This window comes from Malaclemys terrapin, chromosome 12 (genome assembly GCF_027887155.1).
Source record: "Malaclemys terrapin pileata isolate rMalTer1 chromosome 12, rMalTer1.hap1, whole genome shotgun sequence".
NCBI classification, from domain to species: Eukaryota; Metazoa; Chordata; order Testudines; family Emydidae; genus Malaclemys; species Malaclemys terrapin.
The window spans coordinates 17794158-17818645 of NC_071516.1; the positions used below are offsets into that span (position 1 = coordinate 17794158).

Sequence of the window (24488 nt, forward strand, 5' to 3'; positions counted from 1 at the left end):
CTGTGGGCTGCAGACCCCTGGGAGTGTTTAAGATTTCCAAAGGGTTCCACACCTCCATTTGAAACTTTTTGGGGTCTGCAAATGAAAAAAAAAAAAAAAAAAAAAGGTTGAAAACCATGATTCATGGCCACTTCAGTGGCGTAGGCCAACAGCTTGAACCATGGAGCTTTGGACAGATGTGGAGAATGAACAACAATTTCTGTACAAGTTTTAATTTTTAATTGAAGAATGACGACCTCTCAAGTACATTGTTAGTTTGGTAAGCCAGGCAAGTTAAAAACAACTTGCAAAGCTTCACACAGCTTACATTAACACTCTTGCATTACACACACACACACTATCAAAGACCTGCCTAGCCCTATTTCTGATATAAGATTATTCAAAATAGACTGCTTGGAAGTGAACATGATGCATGGTTCCTGGCTTTTGTCAAGTTATTGTTTAATTGCCAGGCCATAAAAAGGAAGTATAGTGTTGTGATTAAAGCCCAGGAGGGGAAATGAAGAAACCTGGGTTCTGTTCCCAGCTGTGCTACAGATTCACTGTTAGTCTTGGGCAAGTCACTTAATCTCTTTGCCTTAGTTTCTGCAAGAAACTTTTTTTTGGGGGGGGGGAGGGAGGAGGGAAAAAAAGGGCCATGGAGAATCAGTTAAGTAAAGTGATGTAAGGCTTTTGGATGAAAGGTGCTACAGAAATAAAAACATTAATATTTAAAACCATACACAATCAAAGTGTCAGAAACACATTGTGGTTTTAACCCAACATAACTTTCATAAGTTCATAGCTTCCAAGGCCAGAATGGGCCATTGTCATTATCTTGTCTGACCTTCTGCAGAATAGGCCATAGAACTTCCCCAAAATAATTCCTAAGGCATATATTTTAGAAAAATATACGATCTTGATTTAAAAACTGTCAGTAATGGAGAATCCACCACAACCCTTGATAAGTTGTTCCAATAGTTAATTACACTCACAGTTAAAAATTTACACCTTATTTCCTGTCTGAATTTGTCTAGCTTTAGCTTCCAGCCATTGGATCATATAAATTCCTCTGCTAGATTGAAGAGTCCATTATTAAATATTTGTTGCCAGTGTAGGTATTTATAGACAAACTGTCACCCCTTAAATGTTCCTCTTTGTTAATATAAATAGACTGAGCTGTTTGAGTCCATCACTATAAAGCACATTTTTCCAATCCTGTAATAATTCTTGTGGCTCTTCTCTGTGCCCTCTCCAGTCTATCAACATCCTTCTTGAATTGTTGACACCCAGAACTGAACACAATACTCCAGCAGTGATCACACCCGTGCCAAATACAGAAGTAAAATCATCTCTGCTCCAATTTGTGATTCCTATTTATGCCTCTAAGGATTACATCAGCCCTTTTGGCTTTGGTCTCAAAAAACAGTTACAAAACAAATAGCCAGACAATCTAGAAATTTCTAGAAGTGGACATAATTCAGATATGTTGAAACACAGGGATAACCAGATCAAATCAGTGTTCCATCTATTCCAATATACTTACCATTTTGTGTACTAAGTGCAAAGCACACCTCTTCAAATTTGACTTTACAAATTAAAGCACACAGCTCCTCAAAAAAAAAAGGCCATCCCCACATGCAATACTCCTCCTGGGAGGGTGAATGGAGGCACCTAACATAACATCTGGTAGTCACATTGTTTATGCATCATTAGCACTTAGATGGATGCAATACAAGAACTTGGATAGAACTGTATCCTGTCTGTGACAATACCCAGTACCAGATGATTCAAGAGGTAGAAGCAAGAAGCTATGAAGTAGGCAGGTTTATTCCTGTCCATAAGAGAAGAAACCCCTTATCGAAGGTTGCCTTGTGCCCCAAAAGCAGGAGGATTTATTATCTTATCCAAGGTATTAAAAAAAAAAACTAAAACTAGTATTTCCATATTCCTTTAGTGATTTACCTAGCCACTGTGAATTCTTCAGGAGAAATTTTGCTTTCAGTAATTTGCCACCAAGCATAAAGGCCCCTAGATTTTATTTTATTCCTTAAAAGTTTATTTCCTCCCAACCCCTACCCCAAGACATTGTTAAAGCTCTGAGATGTTCTCTCTGGTTCCTTTTTGCAGAGTTCCCTGATCCCAGTCTCAGGAGTTCAAAGCCAGTTTTATTTGTCTCACTACAGTATTAGTGCTCTAAGGGCCTGATTTTCAGAAGTTATGGGCGTGCAAATTGGGGATTTGAGAATACAAATGAGCGGAGCATTTAACTGTACATTTGCATGCATGATCACAGGTGCATGTCAAAGTTAGGCATAGACTGAGATGCACCTAAAATTAAAAACCCCAAATTTCAATTTTTGCAATATAAATTTGAAGGGATGACAAAAACCACTTTAATCAAGTGCACAAGAACTGTTTTATATGACTGCAATTTTAGTACAATGCATTAGTAAAAACCCATTTAAAGAAAAGAATCTACTAGTTTTATTTAAAATTTTAAATAAATTGGTGGTTTTTGTTATGTTTTTACTACATTATGCTATTAATCATCGCCCAAAAAGAAGGGGTGCTTTATAAGCACAATTACTGCTTCTTACTTCCATTTTTATTACTAAAGGAGCAATACCTTGATTTGAATTTTCCTCCAAATATATTTTTAGTTTTGTTTTGAAGGGTGCTTAGAGTTAGAAGCACCAAAAAAACTCCAAAGAAACCTCCGAAACTTTGAAGTCCCACTATTATCTGTATTAAATTTTAGTTATTTTCTGATTATTAGATTACCTTACAACAGTAAATGCACATTTTTAGACATTTTAAACAAGTGTTTCTTATTTATTCACAATTTAGACAGTTTAAAGAAAGACACAAAAGAAATACAAATGACAACATCAAAATGAAAAGGAAGTTTAGTGACAGAAAGTGAGTTTCTATAGCCAGTGCTCTCCGTACATTTCAAAATATTATCCAAACACTGCAGATGCAGAACTCAAATCAATGCCACACGATAAACTGCTGTTACTATTCTCTTTGAAATTAAAATGGAAATGGAAGTTAGCTGCCTCTTTATTTATGATCACATGAACCACCTAATTTTCCATTTCTGCTTAAAGCAATATTTAATATCTTTTACAAGATGAATTCTGCAATACATTTTGAAGTAGCAACTTCATTTTGTCTGAGCTCTGCTTAAAAGAAAGTCAGTGTCAATTTTCTTTTTAAACAAACAGTTTTCGATCCTGCTTGTCAAACATGCAATTCAGAGCAGCGTTACACTTGCGGCTTGGAGGTATCCTTGGAGATACTGCAAGGCTTCTGCATTCAGACTAGTACTCAGCATTGATGGAACCTTAAACATAAATAAGACAGAGGCATTAATATGTCTATGCATTAACCAAATACCACTATATTTCAGGATTGCATCAGTCTGAGGGTATAAGGTACGGAGCTAACTGAAGTCCTGACACAAACAGTTTTGCAATGTGAAAGCACTTCCTGCAACAGACATGCCAGTGTCTGCCAGCACAAGAGATTAGTATCAGAGATCTTAATTCCCAGCATTTTTCAATACTGCACCTTGAAATTGAAATTAACATGAGCAGCTTCGCTTATATTGTTGTATTACCAGTTTGAGTAGAATGTGAAAAATGAAAACAAACCAAGGCACCTGATTTTTGTACTTACACAGTAGGCTGTACCCTCATCTCTCTCCTCCTCAGAAATCTTGAAGACTACTAAGAGTTATGAAAACTTAAAAATATTATATGGTCGAAGGTATTTTTAACTGCAGCCTATTAGTATGTCCAGGCACGAGACTCTTCATCCTGAAAAGGTGTTTTCCATGCCAACAGTAACACAGCTCAGTGTTTTTCAAACCATGGGTCGTGACTCAGTACTGGGTCGCCTTGCTCTGGTCAGCATCACCGACCGGGCCGTTAAGTCCCTTCGGCAGTGCTGCCCAGCTAAGGCAGGCTAGTGCCTACCTTTTCCAATACCGCGCTGCACCCCGGAAGCGGCCAGCAGCGGGTCCGGCTTCTAGGCGGGGGAAGACACAGGGCTCTGCGCGCTGCCCCCACCTCGAGCACTGGCTCTGCACTCCAATTTCTGGCCAATGGGAGCTGAGGGGGGAAAGGGGAACGGTGCCTGTGTGCGAGAGTTGTGAACCTCCTCCTAGGAGTTGGACCTGTTGCTGGCTGCTTCTGGGGCGCAGCACGGTCCATGGTGCCAGGACAGGCGGGAAGCCTGCCTCTGCAACCCGGCTGTGCTGCTGACCAGGAACCGCCGAAGGCAAGTCCACGCCCCAACCCCGTGCTCCAATCCCCTGCCCCAGCCCTGAGCCTCCCCAAACCTTAAACCCCTTCTTGCACCCCAAGACCCTCATCCCCAGCCCCACTCCAGAGCCTGCACCCCCAACCCACAGCCCTGACCCCCTTCCCCAGCCCAGAGCGCCCCCCCCCACCCTGCACCCCTCATTCCCGGCCCCAGCCTGCAGCCCTCACCCCCGCACTCCAACCCTCTCCCACACCCCAAACCCCTCATCCCCAGCTCCGTTGGGTTGCAGGCATCAACAATTTTATTCAACTGAGTCCCCAGAAAAAAAGTTTGAAAACCACTGATATAGCTGAAGACACTGATTTGGAGATTTACCATTCTATTTAACTCATTAGTGGCATTTTTTCTCTGGATTCTGCTTCCAGTCCAGGCATCATCTTCCCCAGAAGACCAATAAATGCATTAGAATCCAATTCAGAATTGTTTCTCCCCCCCCTCCCCCCCCCGCAACCCACCCTTTTCCCAAGAGAAGATAGTTTACCCTAAGAGGTGGCAACATTTTAAACTCTTCTCAGAATCCAACAGAAGTATTTGGGCCCTTATTAGCCTAGCAAAGTATACCTTACAGAAAAAATACTTCAGTTGCAAACTAAATGAAACATCCACTCAGTTTTTCTGGCTAGCAAGACAACTTGCACAAAAGAAATCCGTTGTCAAAAGGGTATCTTCTCTCTGTAGAAATGGAGATTAATGTGCCATACATTAACTGTTACCTACCCTGCCTGGACATGCAGTAGATAGTTTGTGAAGAGACTGTGCCAGGTGGATTTTAGGATTGTTCACCATTTGACCCACAGGATCATGTTCTTTTTTCCCAGCAAAGGCAAGCTGAGAGAATGCAGTCTGGTATCCTGGGGTATCTTCTATATCAATGAAGTGTTCTTCATCAGGGATGGTATCATCTTCAGGCAGTTCAAAGAGACCAATTAGAGCCTGCAGTAAAGGAGTCCTACAACAGGACGAAGGAGGATAAAACCAAAATAGACACACATTATGTCAGCATGGATGGATTTTAAAAGAATACCGAAAACTCAAATTTATCTGAACCTGAGTGAGAACTAACCAAGGGCCAGGTGTTCATAGATTGTGTCCTGACTTGTGCAAATATGGGCTGTGTAGGTGTAATGGATGTGCACAAAAATTTACAGGCACAACTTGGGTGCTCTTATTAAAGAGATGGAGAATGTATTCATCTTGGATTGTTTCAAGTTCTCTTAAAGTGTCTAAGGAAAGCAACTCTTTTAGACTACTCCATCATGCTGCCATTTAATTTTTTCCTAATATTCTAACATTGAGATCAAATCATTTTAAATATAACTTAAGCTACTTGCCATTTGGACAATGGAATTTCTACGAGGCTTGATGGCAAACAAGAATTTTATTAATGTAACAATGGCAACATCAGAACTAAAGTTATATATAGGCTCAATTATATTGCCATTCTGAAGACCAATGAGTCAAAACCTGGCTTGATTTTTCATAAGTAAAGCAAAGATAAAGGAAAGTAATATTCTCTCAAGCAGGGTCCTAGCTGACCTGTCCAATGCTGCATCCCTGTCAGATAAGTTTCAAAACAATACTGACATCTGCTCTGGAAGGAGCAGTATAATATCTCTCTAAGTAATAGCAAACAGGCCTGAACACTCACTCCATATTGCAGCAAGCATATCTAAGACCACAAAAGAATTTTTTTTTTTTTTAAAGGGATTTGATTAGTTCAATTGCATAAGCAACACTCAGTATCTTCACCAACAAACCTTCAGAAGTTGTTCTGCACTTACCACAGTTTTGTGTATTCTGTGTCCATCATGGGAGGACACTCCGTTAGTATTTTAGTAATACCAACAGCACAGATTTTCTTCTCTACTTGTCCAGATACTTTCTGTATTTCAGGAATTATAATTTTCTCCAAAACCATTCCAAACATCCTATTGTGATGTTATAAACAGAAAGATAAGTATAAATAAAAATAGTGAAGGGGAAAAAGCCGCCAATTATATTTAAAATAAACATATACTAAAACTGTGTATGTAATCTTCAGGGAGCGATCTAAAGAAAAGCAATGCTATGCCATCACTGAGGTGACCTGAAATGGGTTCATTCAAAAATCCAAACCAAGCCAAGTTTAATTTCCTAACAGGAACAGAATCAAACTTCACAATTCCCCACGATCATCAGTGAAGTGATCTAATGAGTTTATTCAATAGAAATTACATGGAAAAGTAGGTTAGATACGCTAGGAAGAAAAGAAAGACTAGAGGATATGAGAACTACCCAGTCTTAGAGAACAAATAAGGACAGCAACAAGAGGCATCAAAAAACCATACAAAAATGTGGAATCTAGCATGACAGAGCATTCCCAGAGGACCCAAACTGGAAATTGTGTGTAGGCAGCACACTCTTCCCATGGATCGAGGTGAAACAGGGAATACCTCTTGCCCTCTTCAGGAGACACTCTTTGGCAGATACTCAGACAATCAGAATGACTCAGGAGGAAATCACAATCAGCCAGTCTCAGCAGAAGAAAGTATTACTGCTACATGGAGCCTTTGATATGGTAGCAGAAATCTCAGCGGATAACCCCTCCTCCAGGATGGGGGGGGAATAAAATGACTATTTAGTTGAAGGGACAAGTACTTGTTTTCTGATTTTTAAGTAGCAGACCAACTATTTCCCACTTACAAGTAGTAAATATACAAAAGTCTTAAGTAAGAATGATACTAACTTTGGCTGTATGCTGTCAAATATTTCTTGAAGTGCTAACGCCCCATATTTTACACAGTACAAATTAATGAAGACTAGGAAACCTATTGAAAGAAAAGGATCAAGTTAAAAAACTATCTAAAGAATATTTGTACATACTATTGTATAACTAGAGAATTCTCTGAACTAGCTTTAGAATGAGAAACAGACTGCACCATTACTACTCAACCTGGCATAAAACATGTGATTTCAAAAAGTGGCATTTTTTGATAGAATCAGAAATGGTGATCCAAAGAAAGTAAAATTTTAGTTATAGGAACTAGATTCATTCCAGTTATCGAGATTTGTTCAAAAAGTTATGCACAGGGTACAGTTTAGATATCTAAAAAGAAATGAACAAAGATTGATTTTCTCATGCAATGTGTTCAAGCTCCTGCCATAATTAGATAGACAAACTAAGAATTACAGCAATTGTAACACAACAACTGTCAACCCTCTTTCCTATGTGGCTGTTAGGAAAATCACTTAATTTCAGTTTGATGTAGGTTGTTATAACAATCATACCATTCTTATTCCTGCCAAAGACACACATTTAACTACAAGACTAAAGATTTTGTGGCATATTGTATTATTTACATAGTAAAAGAACACAAGATTTTATACTGAGTAACTATGATAATCTCTAAATTATGGTGTAAATCACCAAAACACATTTCAGTTATTTGCCACACATTTTGCTTGTGTAACGCAAAACCCTAACCATGACCACAGCTGTGTTAAGGCAGAATAACTTCCCAAATACATGAAATGTGAGAGTCCTATGTGCTGATCTGTTGATATAATTGACATACAAGCACATCAGGTCACTGTAAAGTTTCTATATTTAGAGTGCAAGTTTGATGAAGCTGGATTATATATTGCTTCTCAGTATCAATTTGAGATGAAAATGGAAGTCTTATCGAGTGTTTTATCAATAGTGGTGTCAGCAATATGGAGGTGGAAAGGAACACAAGTCTTTCCCCATAAGAAGTTATTTCCCTTATTTTGGATGGATGGAGTGCAGCCTTAACTGCCTCAAGATGTAGTTTTTGTTCGCTAATAGAAATAAGTTGGTATAAATCACAGAAGTTCAAGATGCAAAAGACCTGTTAGGTCATGTACTCATCCCCCTTAGCCACTGCAGGATTCTTCCCTATGGTAAGTTCATCCAGTCACTTTTTGTGTTCCAAGTTATAGGGATTTCTGTATATCAGAATTCATATATGGCACAAAACTTACTTTTGATAAACTTTGTTGTTTTGGAATTTTGCAGTCTTTGGAATAGTAGAATGAAGATTTGCTTCCTGTACTGGTCAACTGATTCTCTAAAAATTTAAAACAATTATTCAAGTTACAACTGTATCTTGCTAATGTAGTTTTATAGAAAGCGTATATAAGAGTTTAATTTAAAATTATGACATTTGATTGAATTTAGCACTGGTATCTTTCAAAGAACATAAATATGTCTGGTCTTCAGTAATTAGGCTTGAACCTAGTTTCATGCAGTTATACTCACGGAGGCATATGCTCTATAATACTGTTGAGAAGATAGAATCCTTGATGGTCATTAGCTTTAGAGGCAATCAGCTTCTGGAACACACCTAATAATCCAGGCTGTAAGTGAAACAAATGAAAGACAGCATTTTTCTCTGGTGTGACTTAGCAGATATGATAAGAACTAGCAAAAGTCACGCACCTATTTTCCTAAAAAGTATATCAAGGAGAATCAAATCAATCAATCTAACAGACAATTTCATTTTTGCAGTTAGGGACAAAAAGATTTAGCAAAAGGATATTGATGGAACCAAGTGTTCAAGAGTTAGAGCTAACTTTGAAAACTACTTGAAAGACAAAGCTAATTCACAACATGGCTGCCTGGCATTATCTGCTCAGGCCTGACTCTGTGAAGCTGGGTGGTGACGGAGGGTCAGGACACGCAGAACAAATCTGCTGCTGGAAGTTGCAGCGAGAAGCATGGGGGGCATATTTGTTCCTCGCCATTCCAATGTTCTTTCTGGGAGAAATCTTTGTCCTTTCCTGTTCCAGAGCTCTACTGAGAGGCACCAGCTTCTCCCATCTCACTAGCAGAAGTGGGGAAATCTATTTGCATGCCAAGAGCAGCAGGGACTGGGCACAAGAATTCTGCATCGACAATGGTTAGCTGTGTGACGGAGTGGTTGCCATCAATAAAGAAAAATGGAATGAAGAGGATGTGCAGTGTACATTGTGTTGTGTACATTATTCTTCAGATTACTATATGAGAAGTTTGAGTTTACAAAGGGAGTAAAAACTCTGCATTAATCTTGCTACCTACTAAATTTGTTAAGCTTTGGAAAGTGTGTCAGTATCTCATTTGTCTGAATTAAAAAAATGCAGTGATAGGCATGTTGCAGTCAAATTAACCCAACTTACAATTTTGTCAGCTGCAGCACTTGCTATTGTATTGGCACCCTTCTCTAAGTATGCCTGGAGGAGTCTCACCAAAGGAGGAATGTTTCCTGTCCTTTCCCACAGTACTGGCTGGAGGAGATGAGGAAACAATGCCATGTAGGATGACGGGATGTCATTTTTATGTATTTCCAATAGCAGAGACATCACTTGAAACACGTATGGAATAAACTCTGTTATGAGGGAGTAGAAAATGACATTTACACACAGTTGAAAGGGTCACTATCAATTCATACAAACATATTTCTGTCTAAATTATTTTTAAACCTACTATTGTTACAAGTAACACCTAAGATCCCTGTAATGAAACCTAGGAAAAAAAGCTTTTCTGCCCCTACATTTACTTATTGTATACATTTGCAAGCACTTTGTGTATAGTCAAATTCAAATTTTCTCCATTTGTCAATCTTTCACAGAGAGGAGAAAAACTTCAAGACTATGTAGATGTTAGAAAGCTGCAAAAACTGACAGGATGATTCGGGGTAAAAGTAGTAAGTAGGCTGTCAAACAATTAAAAAAATTAATCGCGATTAATCGTGCCATTAAAAATATTAATCATGATTAATCGCACTTAAACAATAGAATACCATTTATTTAAATATTTTTGGATGTTTTCTACATTTTCAAATATATTGGATTTCAACTACAACACAGAATACCAAGTGTACAGTGCTCACTTTATTTTTGATTACAAGTATTTGCACTCTAAAAAAAACAAAAGAAATAGTATTTTTCAATTCACCTAATACAAGTATTGTAATGCAATCTCTATTATGAAAGTTGAACTTACAAATGTAGAATTATGTACAAAAATACTGCATTCAAAAATAAAACAATGTAAAATTTTAGAGCCTGCAAGTCCACTCAGTCCCACTTCTTGTTCAGCCAATCACTCAGACAAACAAGTTTGTTTACATTTTAGGGAGATAATGCTGCCCGCTTCTTGTTTACAATGTCACCTGAAAGTGAGAACAGGCATTCTCATGGCACTGTTGTAGCCGGCGTCACAAGATATTTAAGTGACGGATCCGCTAAAGATTCATATGTCCCTTCATGCTTCAACCACCATTCCAGGGGACATGCTAATGACGGATTCTACTTGGTAACGATCCAAAGTTCATTTTCATTATCTGAGTCAGATGTCACCAGCAGAAGGTTGATTTTCTTTTTTGATGGTTTGGGTTCTGCAATTTCCGCATCGGAGTGTTGCTCTTTTAAGGCTTCCATAAGTATGCTCCAAACCTCGATCCTCTCAGATTTTGGAAGGCACTTAAGATTCTTAAACCTTGGGTCGAGTGCTGTAGCTATCTTTAGAAATCTCACATTGGTACCTTCTTTGAGTTTTGTCAAATCTGCAGTGAAAGTGTTATTAAAATGAACAGTGTATGCTGGGTCATCATCCGAGACTGCTATAACATGAAATGTATGTCAGAATGCGGGTAAAACAGCAGGAGACAATTTTCCCCCAAGGAGATCATGCACAAATTTAATTAACGCATTTCTTTTTAACGAGCGTCATCAGCATGGAAGCATGTCCTCTGGAATGGTGGCCGAAAGATGAAAGGGCATACAAATATTTAGCATATCTGGCACATAAATACCTTGCACTGCCGGCTACAAAAGTGCCATGCAAATGCCTGTTCTCACTTTCTGGTTACATTTTAAATAAGACAAGGGCAGCATTATCTCCTGTAAATTAAAATAAATGGTTGTTTTAGCAATTGGCTGAGCAAGAAGTAGGACTGAGTGGACTTGTAGGCTCTGAAGTTTTACGTGGTTTGTTTGAGTGCAGTTATGTTTAAAAAAAAAAATCTACCTTTGTAAGTTTTCACTTTCATGACAAAGATTGCACTACAGTACTTGTATGAGGGGAATTGAAAAATACTATTTCTTTTATAATTTTAGTGCAAATATTTGTAATCCAAAATAATATTCACTTTGATTTCAATTACAACACAGAATACAATATATATGAAAATGTAGAACAACATCTAAAATATTTAATACATTTCAGTTGTTTTTTTTAACAGTGCAATTAAAACTGCGATTAATTTTTTTGAGTTAATCACGTGAGTTAACTGCAATTAGTTGACAGCCCTAGTTGTAAGTTAACTTTTTTTTTTTAAATTGGTTAAATTTTCAGTTGGCATGTCCTGTATGAACAAGGAGATGTTGGGATACTGTATTTTATAAATAAAGCTCTTTGGAACTGTAGATATAATATGTAAATCAGAATTACTGCATTAACAGATGTGTAGTAAGTCATTGCACATTACATACACTACAACATAGGATGGGAACACAGACTACTTATTGCTTTTAGTTACCTTGCACATCATTCTGTAGTATCTCAGTAAACACCATAAACAAAGCCTCTTCGAAGCTTCCAACAGCAGCAGGGTTTGCTTTGCAAGTTATCCTTATCGACAAGCATATTGATTCAAACATGTAATGGTTAAAGTGAGGTTTGCTTGGGTTCTAAAAACAAGTTATGAATAAACAAATCAACTCAGACTTTGAGCCAAGTCAGTTATTTAACACAATGTAACATATTTAAATAGAAATCTACAGCTTCTTAATCTAATTTTAGTCAAAGAATAAGTGCATTATGCTATATTTTTCTAACAAGAATTCCACTGACACCATGGGATAAAGCAGCAAGATCTACTAATATTCGTTGTCTAAGTTCTTATCAGTTTTGGAAATATACAAATACGGTTTTCATAACTAGACAAACCAAACAAATACAAAAAAACAGCCAGCATGGGAAAACATCTCCTGAAAAAAATAAAAAATATATTTTGCAGTTACGTAACAATGTTCATTCAATTCTTTATCTATACAGAATGGCCTTTATTCCCTACAGCAAAATGTAGGCTTTTAAAAAAAGAAGTTTATTTGGTTAGCAATTGAAGGTGGTCTGTAGTCTTCACAGGATTGTCTACATAAAGTATAGCAGTCCAACTTGAACTGAAAAAATCTGTTAGTGATCAAGAGATTTAAACATATCAAGAGTTAATTTCTTCTTTTATAAATAACATTTACAGCCTCCATATTTCATTGGTTTAAACAACTGCCTGAGAAGTCCCCAATACAAAGGAAAAACAGACAGTTTTAAGATGCATGTGACTATCCGTGACAAATCCAGATTTATATACTGGCCGTTTGTGTATATAACAAAAGCTTGTACTACAATAATTGTTATATTATAAATACACTTAAAAAGTTTTTTTACAAAGCTTGTATTTCAAATGAAAGAGGGGAAACTTTGCAGGAACCTGTGTCTACAAAAGAGGATACTATTTCACTGTTAGGTATGAAGAATGAGTTCCTACCAAATGTAAAAAAGCTGATTATTATTTTAATTGGCAATTTGTTGTGCAACAACCAGTATTTTAACAAAAAAAATAAATTTTTAAGAAAAACAAAACAGATTTCTGCCTTAAAAAGTAGCAGAAGCAGCTAATAGCCAAGTGAACATTGTGCTCAGATAGCCTTCTGTTTACCTTACTGACAGCCAGCAGTTTCTGTGTAAGCTGAGCGATGAGAGAAGGGATGTATGGGATTATAGCTTCCTGTAGCAGAGAAAAACCTCTCATGACAGCTGTAAATAAATTGAGATAGAGAATTTTACATCCATGAAGATGCGCCGGCTTGCCAGTTATACGTATAAATCCTTTGATCTTGTATTATAGTAGAGCCTAGAGGCCCCAGCTAAGATCAGGGCCCGTTGTCTTAGCTGCCACATCCCTCCTCTGAGCCCTTCCTACGTTTTTGTCACATACAAGCCTGCTATAGATACTATATTTCCTGGGTTCCACATTTGGGCCATGGCAAAATTAGCTATGTTAACTTGACTAATAAGCACCTGCATTTAGTGTGTCTATCCACCTTTTTAAAAAAGCTGCATAAAACAGGTGTTTCAAATCAGACTTTCAGAGGCCCATAGCTAGAGTAGCTTCTTACCTCAAGTTAAGTCAGTTTCTCAGTGCACAGTATGGAATTTCTTACCTTTCATAATATACTCATTTTCAGATGAGCCAGGAAATGTCAGGGCTTTAAAAAGGTTTGTCAGTAGCACTTCTACAAATGGTGCCATTTCTGGAGCTGTAATGCTGTAGATGAAAAACACAGTTTTGCAACACTTCAATGTTTTATTCAAAATACAATTTCTGAGCAACTTAGGATACTCTGATATGAAGAGAAAAAAATCCCCTAAAATGATGATAAAAACCCAGAGATAAAATTACTTCTAACTGAAAACTTACAGTGTAGCATTGTTAGTTCCTCTCATGGTAAACAATCTCTCAAGAGCATGGGCTGCATAAGTATGAACCACAATACTTTCTGCTTGCAGATGATTGATTAAGAGAGGGATAGACACCAAAAGTTGTTCTTTAGGTACCTACAAAAATAATAGTGACAACATTTATATAATACTAAAATTGACATTTTAGAATCAGACACCTGTATTTTGAGAAAACATTCACCTTAGAATCTGTTTCATTGAGACAACTCAGGTTCTGCAGGAGATCAGAAAGAATCTCTGGCAGGCTTCTCCAGTAGTTAATATCACACCCTGACCACCTGATATCCATAACCTTTTTTCTGTCATCACCTATGTATTGCTCCCTATCAATAGAATATGATTTTTTTAAATAATATTTTTCTTCCGCATTTTATTATGCAAAGAATCTCTAAATTAAGAGCTCAATATTTTTTCTCCTCTTAACTGTCTGTATGATGATCATTTTTATAGACTTCTCTAGCAGCATTTGATATACCTAAAATACTTTTCTCCCCCATTATTAGATGAAAAATAGCTTTTTGATATCCCCTATGATATCAATTTGAACAGGAATACTTGGGGAATAAGGTACTACTCACCATGACTAAGGTAGCAGAATCAGGCTCTCTGATTTTATTTTGGGGCCCAATCCTGCTCCCATTAGTTAATTTAAAAAAAAAAAAATCACATTCACCCCAATGGTGTGGAATCAAGCCCTTTTGTCTTCTGAAATAATACATAGCTGTGATTTGAAAAGCTTAGTAAAGAGTATACAACTGAAATACCTAATATCTTCTCTTGCTACATCTCAAAAGTCAAAGGAGAGAAGGGAAACATTATTGTACTTCCTGTAACAGATGTCATGACAAAGGCAACTGGGCAAGCCCTAGCTAAAAGTCACTTCACTTCTCAGTGCATATGGAAGCTTAAGAGTGGAAAAGAAATCCTAAATGTTCCCTATTCTAACAGTAATTGAACATTAACAAGCTTTTTATACCACTAATATTCACCTTCAGACTTAATTTATCATGGAACATGAGGTTACTGAATATCTGTTGAAGTAATTTATTATATGTTGTGTAGAAATTAGTTCATTAGGCTTGGTAAGTATAAAATGACTGCAAGCTAAATGACACTAGTAATGGAGGATTAAGAAAGCAACTTACTTGGTTCCTGAAAATCATGATATACTTGATGCCATCAGCTTTAAGCACAGGAAATTCATTCACTACAAATGAATGGTATGTTTAGTGAGCTTTTGGGCATTATTGTATACGGAGATTATTATTTAACATAAAATTACATACAGAGTTGACAGCAGCTCAAAGAATTCTTCATGAGTTATCTGTACAATACATTTTCAAAATTTTATAACGTGGACTTTGTTGTAGGCGAACTTACACAGCATGTAGCAGTTGTAAGAACGTAATGCTCTCTCCACATTTGCTTCTTTTTTGCTTTTTATAATTTTACGATCAGATATGTTAAACTCTGGATTTTGAGTTGGTCTGATCAGTTATTCATAGCCCTGACCTACAACAATATGACATGGCACTAGCCACCACACTGATCCTATTGGGAACCAGGAAGTGGGTGGGCGGAGCCTGCCCACTGCTAAAGGACCCTCCCCCCAGCCTAAGGGGAGGATCCACAGGGCCTGGAAACCAAATAATTCCGGAGGACAACTAATGAGATAACAGGGACAGGAGTGAGGTCAAAGGATCAAACAAAGGGAACCTGACTTGGACACCGAGCAGAGAACCCCGGACAGCGCCCACTGCTCCTTGAAGGCATCAAGGGAGCCAGCGGACACCACCCAGAGGAACTCTGCCCGGATGTGTGAATGGACCGCAGTGATGGTAGGCCATGAAACTGATCAAGGTAACCTCGTGACACAGTTTAAAGAAGTACTTCCAAAAAAAAAAATATATATATATATATATATATATATATATATATATATATATATATATATATATATATATATATATATATATATATATATATATATATATATATATATATATATATATATATATTTGAGGTAGTTTGTACATGAATAGTTAACTGTATTTCTAGGCTGAAGACAGCAGTCTATCATGGATCAAATGGGAATATGAAAAACCTCCCATCCTCAGCCCCACCAAATACTTCCACAGAATAAACGGCTGCAGCAGAATACAAAACATTCAATCTCCTATAATCACATTTTTGACTTTGCTACCTTACTCAAAAATGGATGGGTATACGCTGCAGGCAAGCCATCAGTATTGTTACTCTTAAAACTTTTGTGCATCTGAAAAATCATCAATAAAAGTTAACGGCCACCAAAGAGGTTTTAGGTATGCTACAAAAGGAGCGTTATGGCATACGTTACCCTGAGCTTACCATTAGCAGATTTTAAGTCGGGTTGAATATGATTCACAAAGAATTCTGTCAGATTTACAAATTCATTGGCTTGCGTTATTCCATGCTAGAAAAAAGAAAAATCTTTATAGACATCAACATTCATCTATTTTTCTAACTTATTTCCAAGTGGTTTTACAGAAGGCACCCAAATTTATCTAGTTATTTATAAAGTGCTCAATCACCACAGTCTAGGTGCTACATAGGTATTCTCATTCAGAACATCCTCTCCAATTATTCTGCAAACATTTGTTTTGGCATCATTTCTAGCTGCAATGTTAAAAGCTCAACGTAAAATAGCCCCTGAACTGAGAAAGTACTTGACACTTGCTAATCCTATAACCCCTATATAGAGGTGAAATCAAGTTCCTCTTAAATCAAGTGGAGATGTGTTTCATGGCAGTTTCGTAATCCTTGTAATCCTTATCTATAGCACAACCATCTAATGTATCATAATAGAGCACTGCTATTCAGATGCTCACAACTGGAAAGCAAGAGAGCTATAGAGCAGAATTGGGGTTCTTTGGCAGAACAGCAAGAAAGAAGCGTGCATTACATTTTTCACGATGCTTGATTGCAGACAATTGTATTAGTCTCTCATAAGGCCATTCTAATTCATATACGGTGGGCCAAATTTTTATCATCAGCATAATGCCCTTCCCGATAATTAATTTATTACCGGTATATACCATGTAACAAACTCAATCAACCTGTGGTACATAGTAGTTTAGTCTCCTGTGGGCTGTAATACTTTAAACTCAAGGACCAAAATTAGACCAATGTGCAAGTGCTGGGTGATGGTAGCGGTCTGTGATATGTAGGGGGTCAGACAATCCAGTGGCCTTTAACTCTATGATGTGTGTATATATACATTATGGTTTAAAATAAAAGGCACGTAAAAGTACCTTCTGTGTCTGAGCTTTGGATGCCAAAGATGTTACAAGGTAAATGGCTGCATCTTTATGCTTCCAGTTGACAGATGGATTCTTTGCATATTCTTGCAGCATGGAATTAACATAGCCAGAGAAGATCCCTGTTACAGGTCCTTCAAAAAACTTGCATAAGCCTCGTACTAGATCACAGGCTGCTCTGCGTCTGGTATCAATATCTGTATAAAAAAGAAATAAAAAGATTATTTGGATATGAAAGAATGAATGGATCTAGGTCACCTACATACCTAATATAGTTTATACTGACTACCAACAACTATTGCCATGTACAGTATTAAGTCAAATATTTTATTTACTGTGATGAACATAGAATGGATAAGTTTAAATCCATGCAGAAAATTTAGGCAGTAGATTAACAGAGTGTTAAACAATATTCTAGGATACAGGCAAAGATATGTAACACTGCTGATAGCATGCACTCCATATTTAATGCTCAATAAAAAAAAAAAATTTTTTTCTACAGGTATGCAAGGAGTTTTCTTCATCATAATTTTCTCTTTACTCTCACAATAAAGTACCTGGGCTAATAAATTTGCATGACAATTTTGTAAAATTTTCTTTTTGTTTCCAAAGAGGACATATACACACTGGAACTTATTCTAGACAAACTCGAGATATGGAATGAGCTTTTAAAAAAAATGGATTAAAAATTTAAGGTTTCCAACTGGACAACACAAGTAACAACCTACTTTCCATAACTGTTTGCAGTTTATTTGCCCAACTGGTCTCCAACATAATATAACTGAGGTAAGGGAAATCAGAACCAGATTCAGATGCATCAGGCTGTCTTCCTAGTATCCCAAGTAGCCTCAAAGTTCATATAAAATGTAACCAGTTGCCTAAATTCGACAAGAGCGGTATACTAGTTCATAAGAAGTCTCTCTACAGTCCTGGGACCAACATGGCTACACCACCACTGCATATTATATCACAGAACTTCAGGATCATCACGAATAAATGCCAATAGTGGAGGCAGTGTTGCCTAGTAGATAAGCGCTCAGAAGACCCAGGCTCTATTTCTGGCTCTGCCATGGACCTGTAAGGTGACCCTGGGCAAGACACTTCACCTCAATGCCAGTTCCCTCTCTGTAAAGTGAGGATAATGATATTGACCTCATTTGTAAAGCATTTTGAGATCAATGGATGAAAAGCACTACATAAGAACTAGGCACTAGGGATTATTATTGTTGTACATCTGAAGTGTGCCTAATTCCAGGTCAGAGTTGTAGTATTTAAAACTCTGCTATGTCTTTCAGTTGCAACACATTGACTTTTAGCCACTCTCTTTCCTATTATAGTTTAAGAAAAAACTGAACAATTATTCTTTTGCATGGCAGTCAACTTTCTCAAGATTTGGATAAAGTCTCTTTAGAACTGATTTTGGAAAGGACCTTCCAAGTGTAAAAATAAAGATATATAAACTTCAGTAAACTACTTCAGTTTTGGCATTATGTTTAAAAATGTAAAATATTCCCACTATATCTGTGCATTACCAGATCCTTCCAAATCCCTTCTTATATATTCTTCAGAATTATCTTCAAAAGCTTCTTCATCAGCAGCTGCAGAGAAAATAACCATTTATGAGATACACTAATTAATTCGTTTGTTTGGTTCTTGGCAAAGAATTGAGATAGTTTGTGTCAACAACTATGATTTAACAGTGTTCTGTGATATTAATGGGATTAAGAGATCTTGCCAGCTACTACATAGCATATTGGGTTTGATGCATAACAAGTGACACAATGAGCTTTAACTGACAAATGTAACTCCTTTTCTTTCATGTTCATGAGCTGTTATACATTGGATGTAGAAAAGATGGGGCACATTCAATATATTTTAAGTGTATTTGCACCAAGAGGCTTTCAAACTCATGCACTAGAAAGAAGAGAAGCTTCCAATTGCTGCAATAAATTTTCATTACAGGTTAAGTCTTGCTAGCCCCAGGATCAAAATGATTCAGATGAGCCAGACAGATGAACCACTAAAGCTTGATGGGGTAAATTCTCCTTGCCCCACCTCGTTACACAGCCTGAATTATTCTGGTGTTTGCTCTAGTAACTTTAAAAATTCAAAGTAATAGCTCAACTTGAAATTACAAGAGAAAGAACTTCCATCATTCCTTCCCAAATTGAGATTTTCCTACACGATCATTTCCACAGCAACTCAACAGATGAGCATACTATTAGAGAGACTTCGTTTGACTCTTGTGCCAGGGTGCATAGGGTCCAATCATGCAACCCTTACATTACTATGCAGGTAACAAAACCACCACTATACCCAAAGTTATCCTTTACTGGTCATAATTGCTACTAACATGCCTTAAAAAAAAATTAGTTACCTCTAAATTCCATGTTGGGAACAATAACTTTTTCACAGATGCTTGTCAGGGTATTCTGATCTTCAAACAGATGTTTATAATGTGGTCTCTCACAAACTGAGGCCAGAAACTGGATTGCATTGCTTACCAACTAGAACATAAAATGGACCATTTTTAGCACAACTGAACCGTTTATTCTAAAACTGGATGGAAATATATAACAACTTACCAAGTCATATTTAACTTCCTGGCCTGTTGTGACCAACAAATTCCAGATCGCTGTGACAAAACGAGGCAGGTAAGGCTGGAATTCTTCGTCATATTTTTGCGCATACAAAGCAGCATTATCACAAATTTGGGATTTCAATAGCTCCAATAATCCAGCTTCCTCTTCATCCTCATATAAAACAAAACTAAAAACTCAAACATGCAAATTTCAACACTAGTGAACAGTCAGCTATCAAAAAAAAAAAAAAAAGAGGCAAGTATTTTATAATGCTATTGTATTGGTGTTTCACAATTCTAAATACAAGGAAATATAGGAATAAATGTACACTTCTCACAATGGAGAGAAGTAAATAACAAGGTCTCAAGTATCTGTACAGGGACCAGTGTTGCTTAATATATTCATAAATGATCTGGAAAAAGAGGGTGAACAGGGAGGTTGCAAAGTTTGCAGACAATACAAAATTACCCAACATAGTTAAGCCTAAAGCTGTCTATGAAGAGTTACAGAGAGATTTCAGAAAACTGGGCAACGAAATGCAGTTTTGATAAATGCAAAGTAATTCATATTGGAAAATCTCAATTATACATACAAAATGATGGGGTCTAATTTAGCTGTTACCACTCAAGAAAGATCTTGGCATCATTGATCAATGTGCAGCAGGAGACAAGCTAACAATGTTAAGAACCATTAGGAAAGAGATAGATCAGACAAAAAAGCATCACAATGTTACTATATGAATCCATGGTATGCCCAACACCTTGAATACTGTGTGCAGTTCTGGTTGCCCCATCTCAAAAAAGATATATTAGAATTGGAAAAAATACAGAGAGACAACAAAAACGATTGGGGTATGGAGCAGTTTCTATATGAGGAGAGATTAAAAAGACTGACTGTTCAGCTTGGAAAAAGAGGCGACTAAAGAGGGATATGATAGAGGTCTATAAAATCCTGTCTGGTGTGGAGAAAGTGAACAAGGAAGTATTATTTACCCCCTTCACATAACACACAACAAGGGGGTCACCCAATGAAATTAATAGGCAGCAGGTTTAAAAAACAAACAAACAAACAAACAAACAAACAAGTACTTCTTCACACAACACACAGTCAACCTGTGGAACTCATTGCCAGGGGATCTTGCGAACGCCAAAACTATAACAGGGTTCAAAAAAGAATTAGATAAGTTCACAGAGGATAGGTCCATCAATAGCTCTCTCCCAGCGCTGTGCCATGACTACAAAAGCCACATTAAAGCGCTGCCACAGCAGCACTTTAACGTTGCCAGTGTAGACAAGTCCTTAGTCATTCCTTCCCATTGCAAACAGATTTGAACAGAGGCAAATTTTATGGAATACTTACATCAGTCTGTAAAAGTTTGTTATCTAAAGTTAAAAGACTATGAAAATTTGTCATCCAGGTTTCCATGTGATCTTCAAAAAACTCAGGAAGATCCTGTGAGGGGAAAAAAGTATGAAAGAAATGCACATTTTAAGTTCATTCCTGGTTATACTAGTTTGGCAGCTTTATACAGTTACTGTCCACTGTTCATTCATTTATTTTCTCAAAAAGGAAGATGGACAAGGACATAGGAAATCACGCAAGACCCTGACAGAGACTTCATGTTATAGCTTCTATCTCTAGTATTTGTTTGTAGACGCCACTTCAGGGGATATTAGGAGCCATGAGAGATTTTTCTCCTCTGAAAGATGGTCAGGGAGAGGCAACTCACGGCCCTTTTTGTCCTAACTAAAGACACTCTCACTCCTCTTGCCCCCTTAGCCTCAAACACAAAAACACAAAAGCACAGGCTCAATTCTACTCTTCAGTCCAAAGGAAGGCAACAGGAGTGGACTCCAACAGTCTACGGGGACGTTTATCAAACTTCAAGGGCCTGTACTCACATGAGTGCTTTGCATTGTATGGAGAGTCTAAAAGTTTGCTTTTTAGCGTGTTTTTAAACACAGATATGCTTGTTTTATACCTTAGCAATTCTATGGCAATAAAAAAAATTGTGAAATGATGTTGCTATCAAACTTAAAGTTAATAAAATCCCTTCTCATTTGATTTGCTTGAGACTGTTTACAACTGTTTTCTGTCAAGCCTTATTAGACATGCAAAATAGTTTGACACTTGGGAAACAATGTACATTGAACCTTTACCACCACTACGGCTCTTGTAATTAAGGTTGAACACTCCTAACAAAACGAGAAAAGGCCAAAATTGACATTTTGATCGTTTTCACTATTGTTTACCTTACTATAAGCAGCAAAAGCTTTTCAGGCTCCTTGATGCATTATGAAGAAGCAGAGTGGTCACAAATTCAGGGTTTTTGTTTTTAAGAGTCTTTTGCAATTCACCTGTAACTAGCTACCCTTGTATTTTTGCCTCTCTGATCTGCTACTTAGAGTTTACCTAGATCAGGAAGACAGACTAAAATTAACAAACACGTTAGTCAATCTCAACCTCTGCCTATTCCCTCGTGTAGGCACAGGTTAATACCTTTTACCTTGACCAGATAATATGCTCCAGAGGGGATCTTTTAAATTGATTCTACAGCAAAAAGCATAACAGCTTAAAGCATAACAGCTCTGTCTCCTTCAGAGCAGACTCAATAATTAGGAACAATAAATTAAGATTCACCTGAAAATTTAAACTGTAGAACAATTTTGCAATCTGAATTAGAGAAGAGAAGAGAACCTTCAAAGCACTGGCATCATTTGCATGCGTACTGCAAAGTTCAATGGTGGCCTAGAAAAGAAGAAAGGATTAATAGGAAACATGAACAGAAATGTATTGGGTGTATTGCAAATGCCATGTAATGTTACAATTTTATTGAGAGCACATTCCAGAGTACTGATGACTTTAGTTCTGGCATCCTGATTTCAGTTTAAAATTTAGTACGTTTCTAAACAACTATTTTTAAGTAACTTGCATTCCACAAGAATTCACAAGTAAGTCAATTTAAAGTGTTAAATCATCCTTAAAAGAAGCTCAAACAACTCTCAGAAATAATCCTGTACCTTAAAGAGATTTGTCAAGGGCTGTGCAAAGGCATCAAGGACAAGTTTGATTTCTGTCCACAGTTCATTTGATTTAAACTCATGGCGGTATCTGGCAAATGAAGGGAGGGGGAGGGAAAAAAATAGTAATAGCACTTCATTCCGATTTAACTTGCATCTAATTATTTATAAAGGAACTCTGAACTTTGAGACAAGTCAATTCAAGCAAATGCAAGAACTAAATGCTACAGTTAAAACTGTCCATGTAAGGTATGAAATTCAATAACCACTTAAATAAAGCGACCAATCATTATAAAGTCAGTAACTTCAATTAGAAGTCACAACCACAAAATTCAATTTAATAAGCAAAGGTTTGTGCATTTTAGTAGAAATTCTGGAATCCACACAGTAATCCCTTAATACCTTTTAAATAAGGAGTGTGCAGTGCGAAGGACTCCATTAATGACATGGAAATCTCCACTCTGAAAACGATTCACCATTTCGGTCAGCAGGTCTGGCCATTTCTGAGGGAAGTCTTCCCTGCCAATAATGCTAATGGCGTCACTTAACTGGAAAGGAAATGTAACCATTATATCATACCATTTGTGAGCAGCATAGTGATCAGTACTTACATACGACAGTTACTCCTGGGGGAATTTTGCATCATTGCTGGTGGCTCCTACCCTGCTCCCCAGTCCACCCAACCCCCATGCATCTGGACCCCCCATACCAGAGCAACCCAGAACACCCCCTCCCCCCCCAGAAACCCCTCAGTCTCCTGCATCCGAACCCCCACCACGGTGATTCTTACCCTTCCTGCAACCGGACCCCCACCCCTGCACCCAGACCACACCTGCTGAGCCCCAACCACCTTCATCTGGATCCTCCCCACAGAGTCCCCTTCCCCCGGCACCAGGAACCCCCAAACAGCCTCTGCATCTCCCCCTTCAAACCACCCACACAGAACCCTCTCACCCCACACCTGGATTCCCACTGGGCTAACCCTGCTTGCCTCACACCTGGATCGGGGCCAGGGCTAGGCATGCAAGACTCTGTCCCCCTCTCACTTGCTATCTTAGTACATATGGCATGAAGGGACAGGGCCCTGGGGTGTTTCAGGGGCAAGCCCGGCCCTTGCATTGTGTTGGGGTCTGGTGCAGCCTCACCACTGAGTGTGTCCCAAGGGGCAGGGTGATCTCCCACCTCCATGCAGCCAGTGGCCTATGCTCCCCACTGCCATGCTGGAGTCTCCACATTTACTGACTAATGAAATATGCAGAATTTTAAAATACTGTGCTCAGAATTTTTATTTTTTTGGTACAGAATTCCCTTAGGAGCGACAGTGACTGACATGACAAATACCTAGATGCTCACTCACTTTAAGCTAGTTAGATTGAGAGGGATCACAAGTTAAAGAAAAAAACATTTATTTTATCCACTTGTTCTCTTTGGGCAGGGGGAGAGGAAAGAAAGAGAGAGAGACAAAGAATGAGAATGACTATAGAGACACACACACACACACACACACACACACAGAGTAAACTCTTTGGGAGACCCCAGAACATGACTCTGATCTCCCATCAGGGCTTGTAGGCACAACATCCTCCCGAAGGTCTCAGTGAAGCAATCTAAAAGACCCCACTTCATTCTGTCATCTTACCTGTTTTTGAATTTGTTCTGGACTGCTAAGCATCAAGTGTACTATGTTGCCTTTAATAGCTATCCTGTCTGTTTCACATATTTTGTTTGGTTCATCTTCAATCTAAAAGTAAAACATTAGTTAACTATGAGACACATCTGT

General features: G+C 37.8%; 1 protein-coding gene across 2 annotated transcripts in view; it reads right to left on the minus strand.

Moving 5' to 3' along the window:
* Positions 1-2872: 2872 nt before the first annotated feature.
* CSE1L (chromosome segregation 1 like) overlaps positions 2873-24488 on the minus strand; it is a 33149-nt gene continuing 11533 nt past the window's right edge. For both annotated transcript variants that reach the window (XM_054045934.1, XM_054045935.1), the window contains exons 4-25: positions 24348-24449; positions 23111-23256; positions 22709-22799; positions 22329-22436; positions 21048-21140; positions 19692-19859; positions 19484-19613; positions 18639-18704; positions 17101-17303; positions 16178-16262; positions 14956-15017; positions 13770-13906; positions 13513-13616; positions 13008-13105; positions 11829-11979; positions 9466-9674; positions 8570-8667; positions 8293-8378; positions 7037-7118; positions 6093-6239; positions 5029-5260; positions 2873-3328 (exon numbers count right to left, since the gene is read on the minus strand). In XM_054045934.1, coding sequence (XP_053901909.1) covers positions 3239-3328; positions 5029-5260; positions 6093-6239; positions 7037-7118; positions 8293-8378; positions 8570-8667; positions 9466-9674; positions 11829-11979; positions 13008-13105; positions 13513-13616; positions 13770-13906; positions 14956-15017; positions 16178-16262; positions 17101-17303; positions 18639-18704; positions 19484-19613; positions 19692-19859; positions 21048-21140; positions 22329-22436; positions 22709-22799; positions 23111-23256; positions 24348-24449 — 2688 coding nt within the window. In that variant the 3' untranslated portion in view covers positions 2873-3238. The remainder of the gene's footprint in view (positions 3329-5028; positions 5261-6092; positions 6240-7036; positions 7119-8292; positions 8379-8569; positions 8668-9465; positions 9675-11828; positions 11980-13007; positions 13106-13512; positions 13617-13769; positions 13907-14955; positions 15018-16177; positions 16263-17100; positions 17304-18638; positions 18705-19483; positions 19614-19691; positions 19860-21047; positions 21141-22328; positions 22437-22708; positions 22800-23110; positions 23257-24347; positions 24450-24488) is intronic.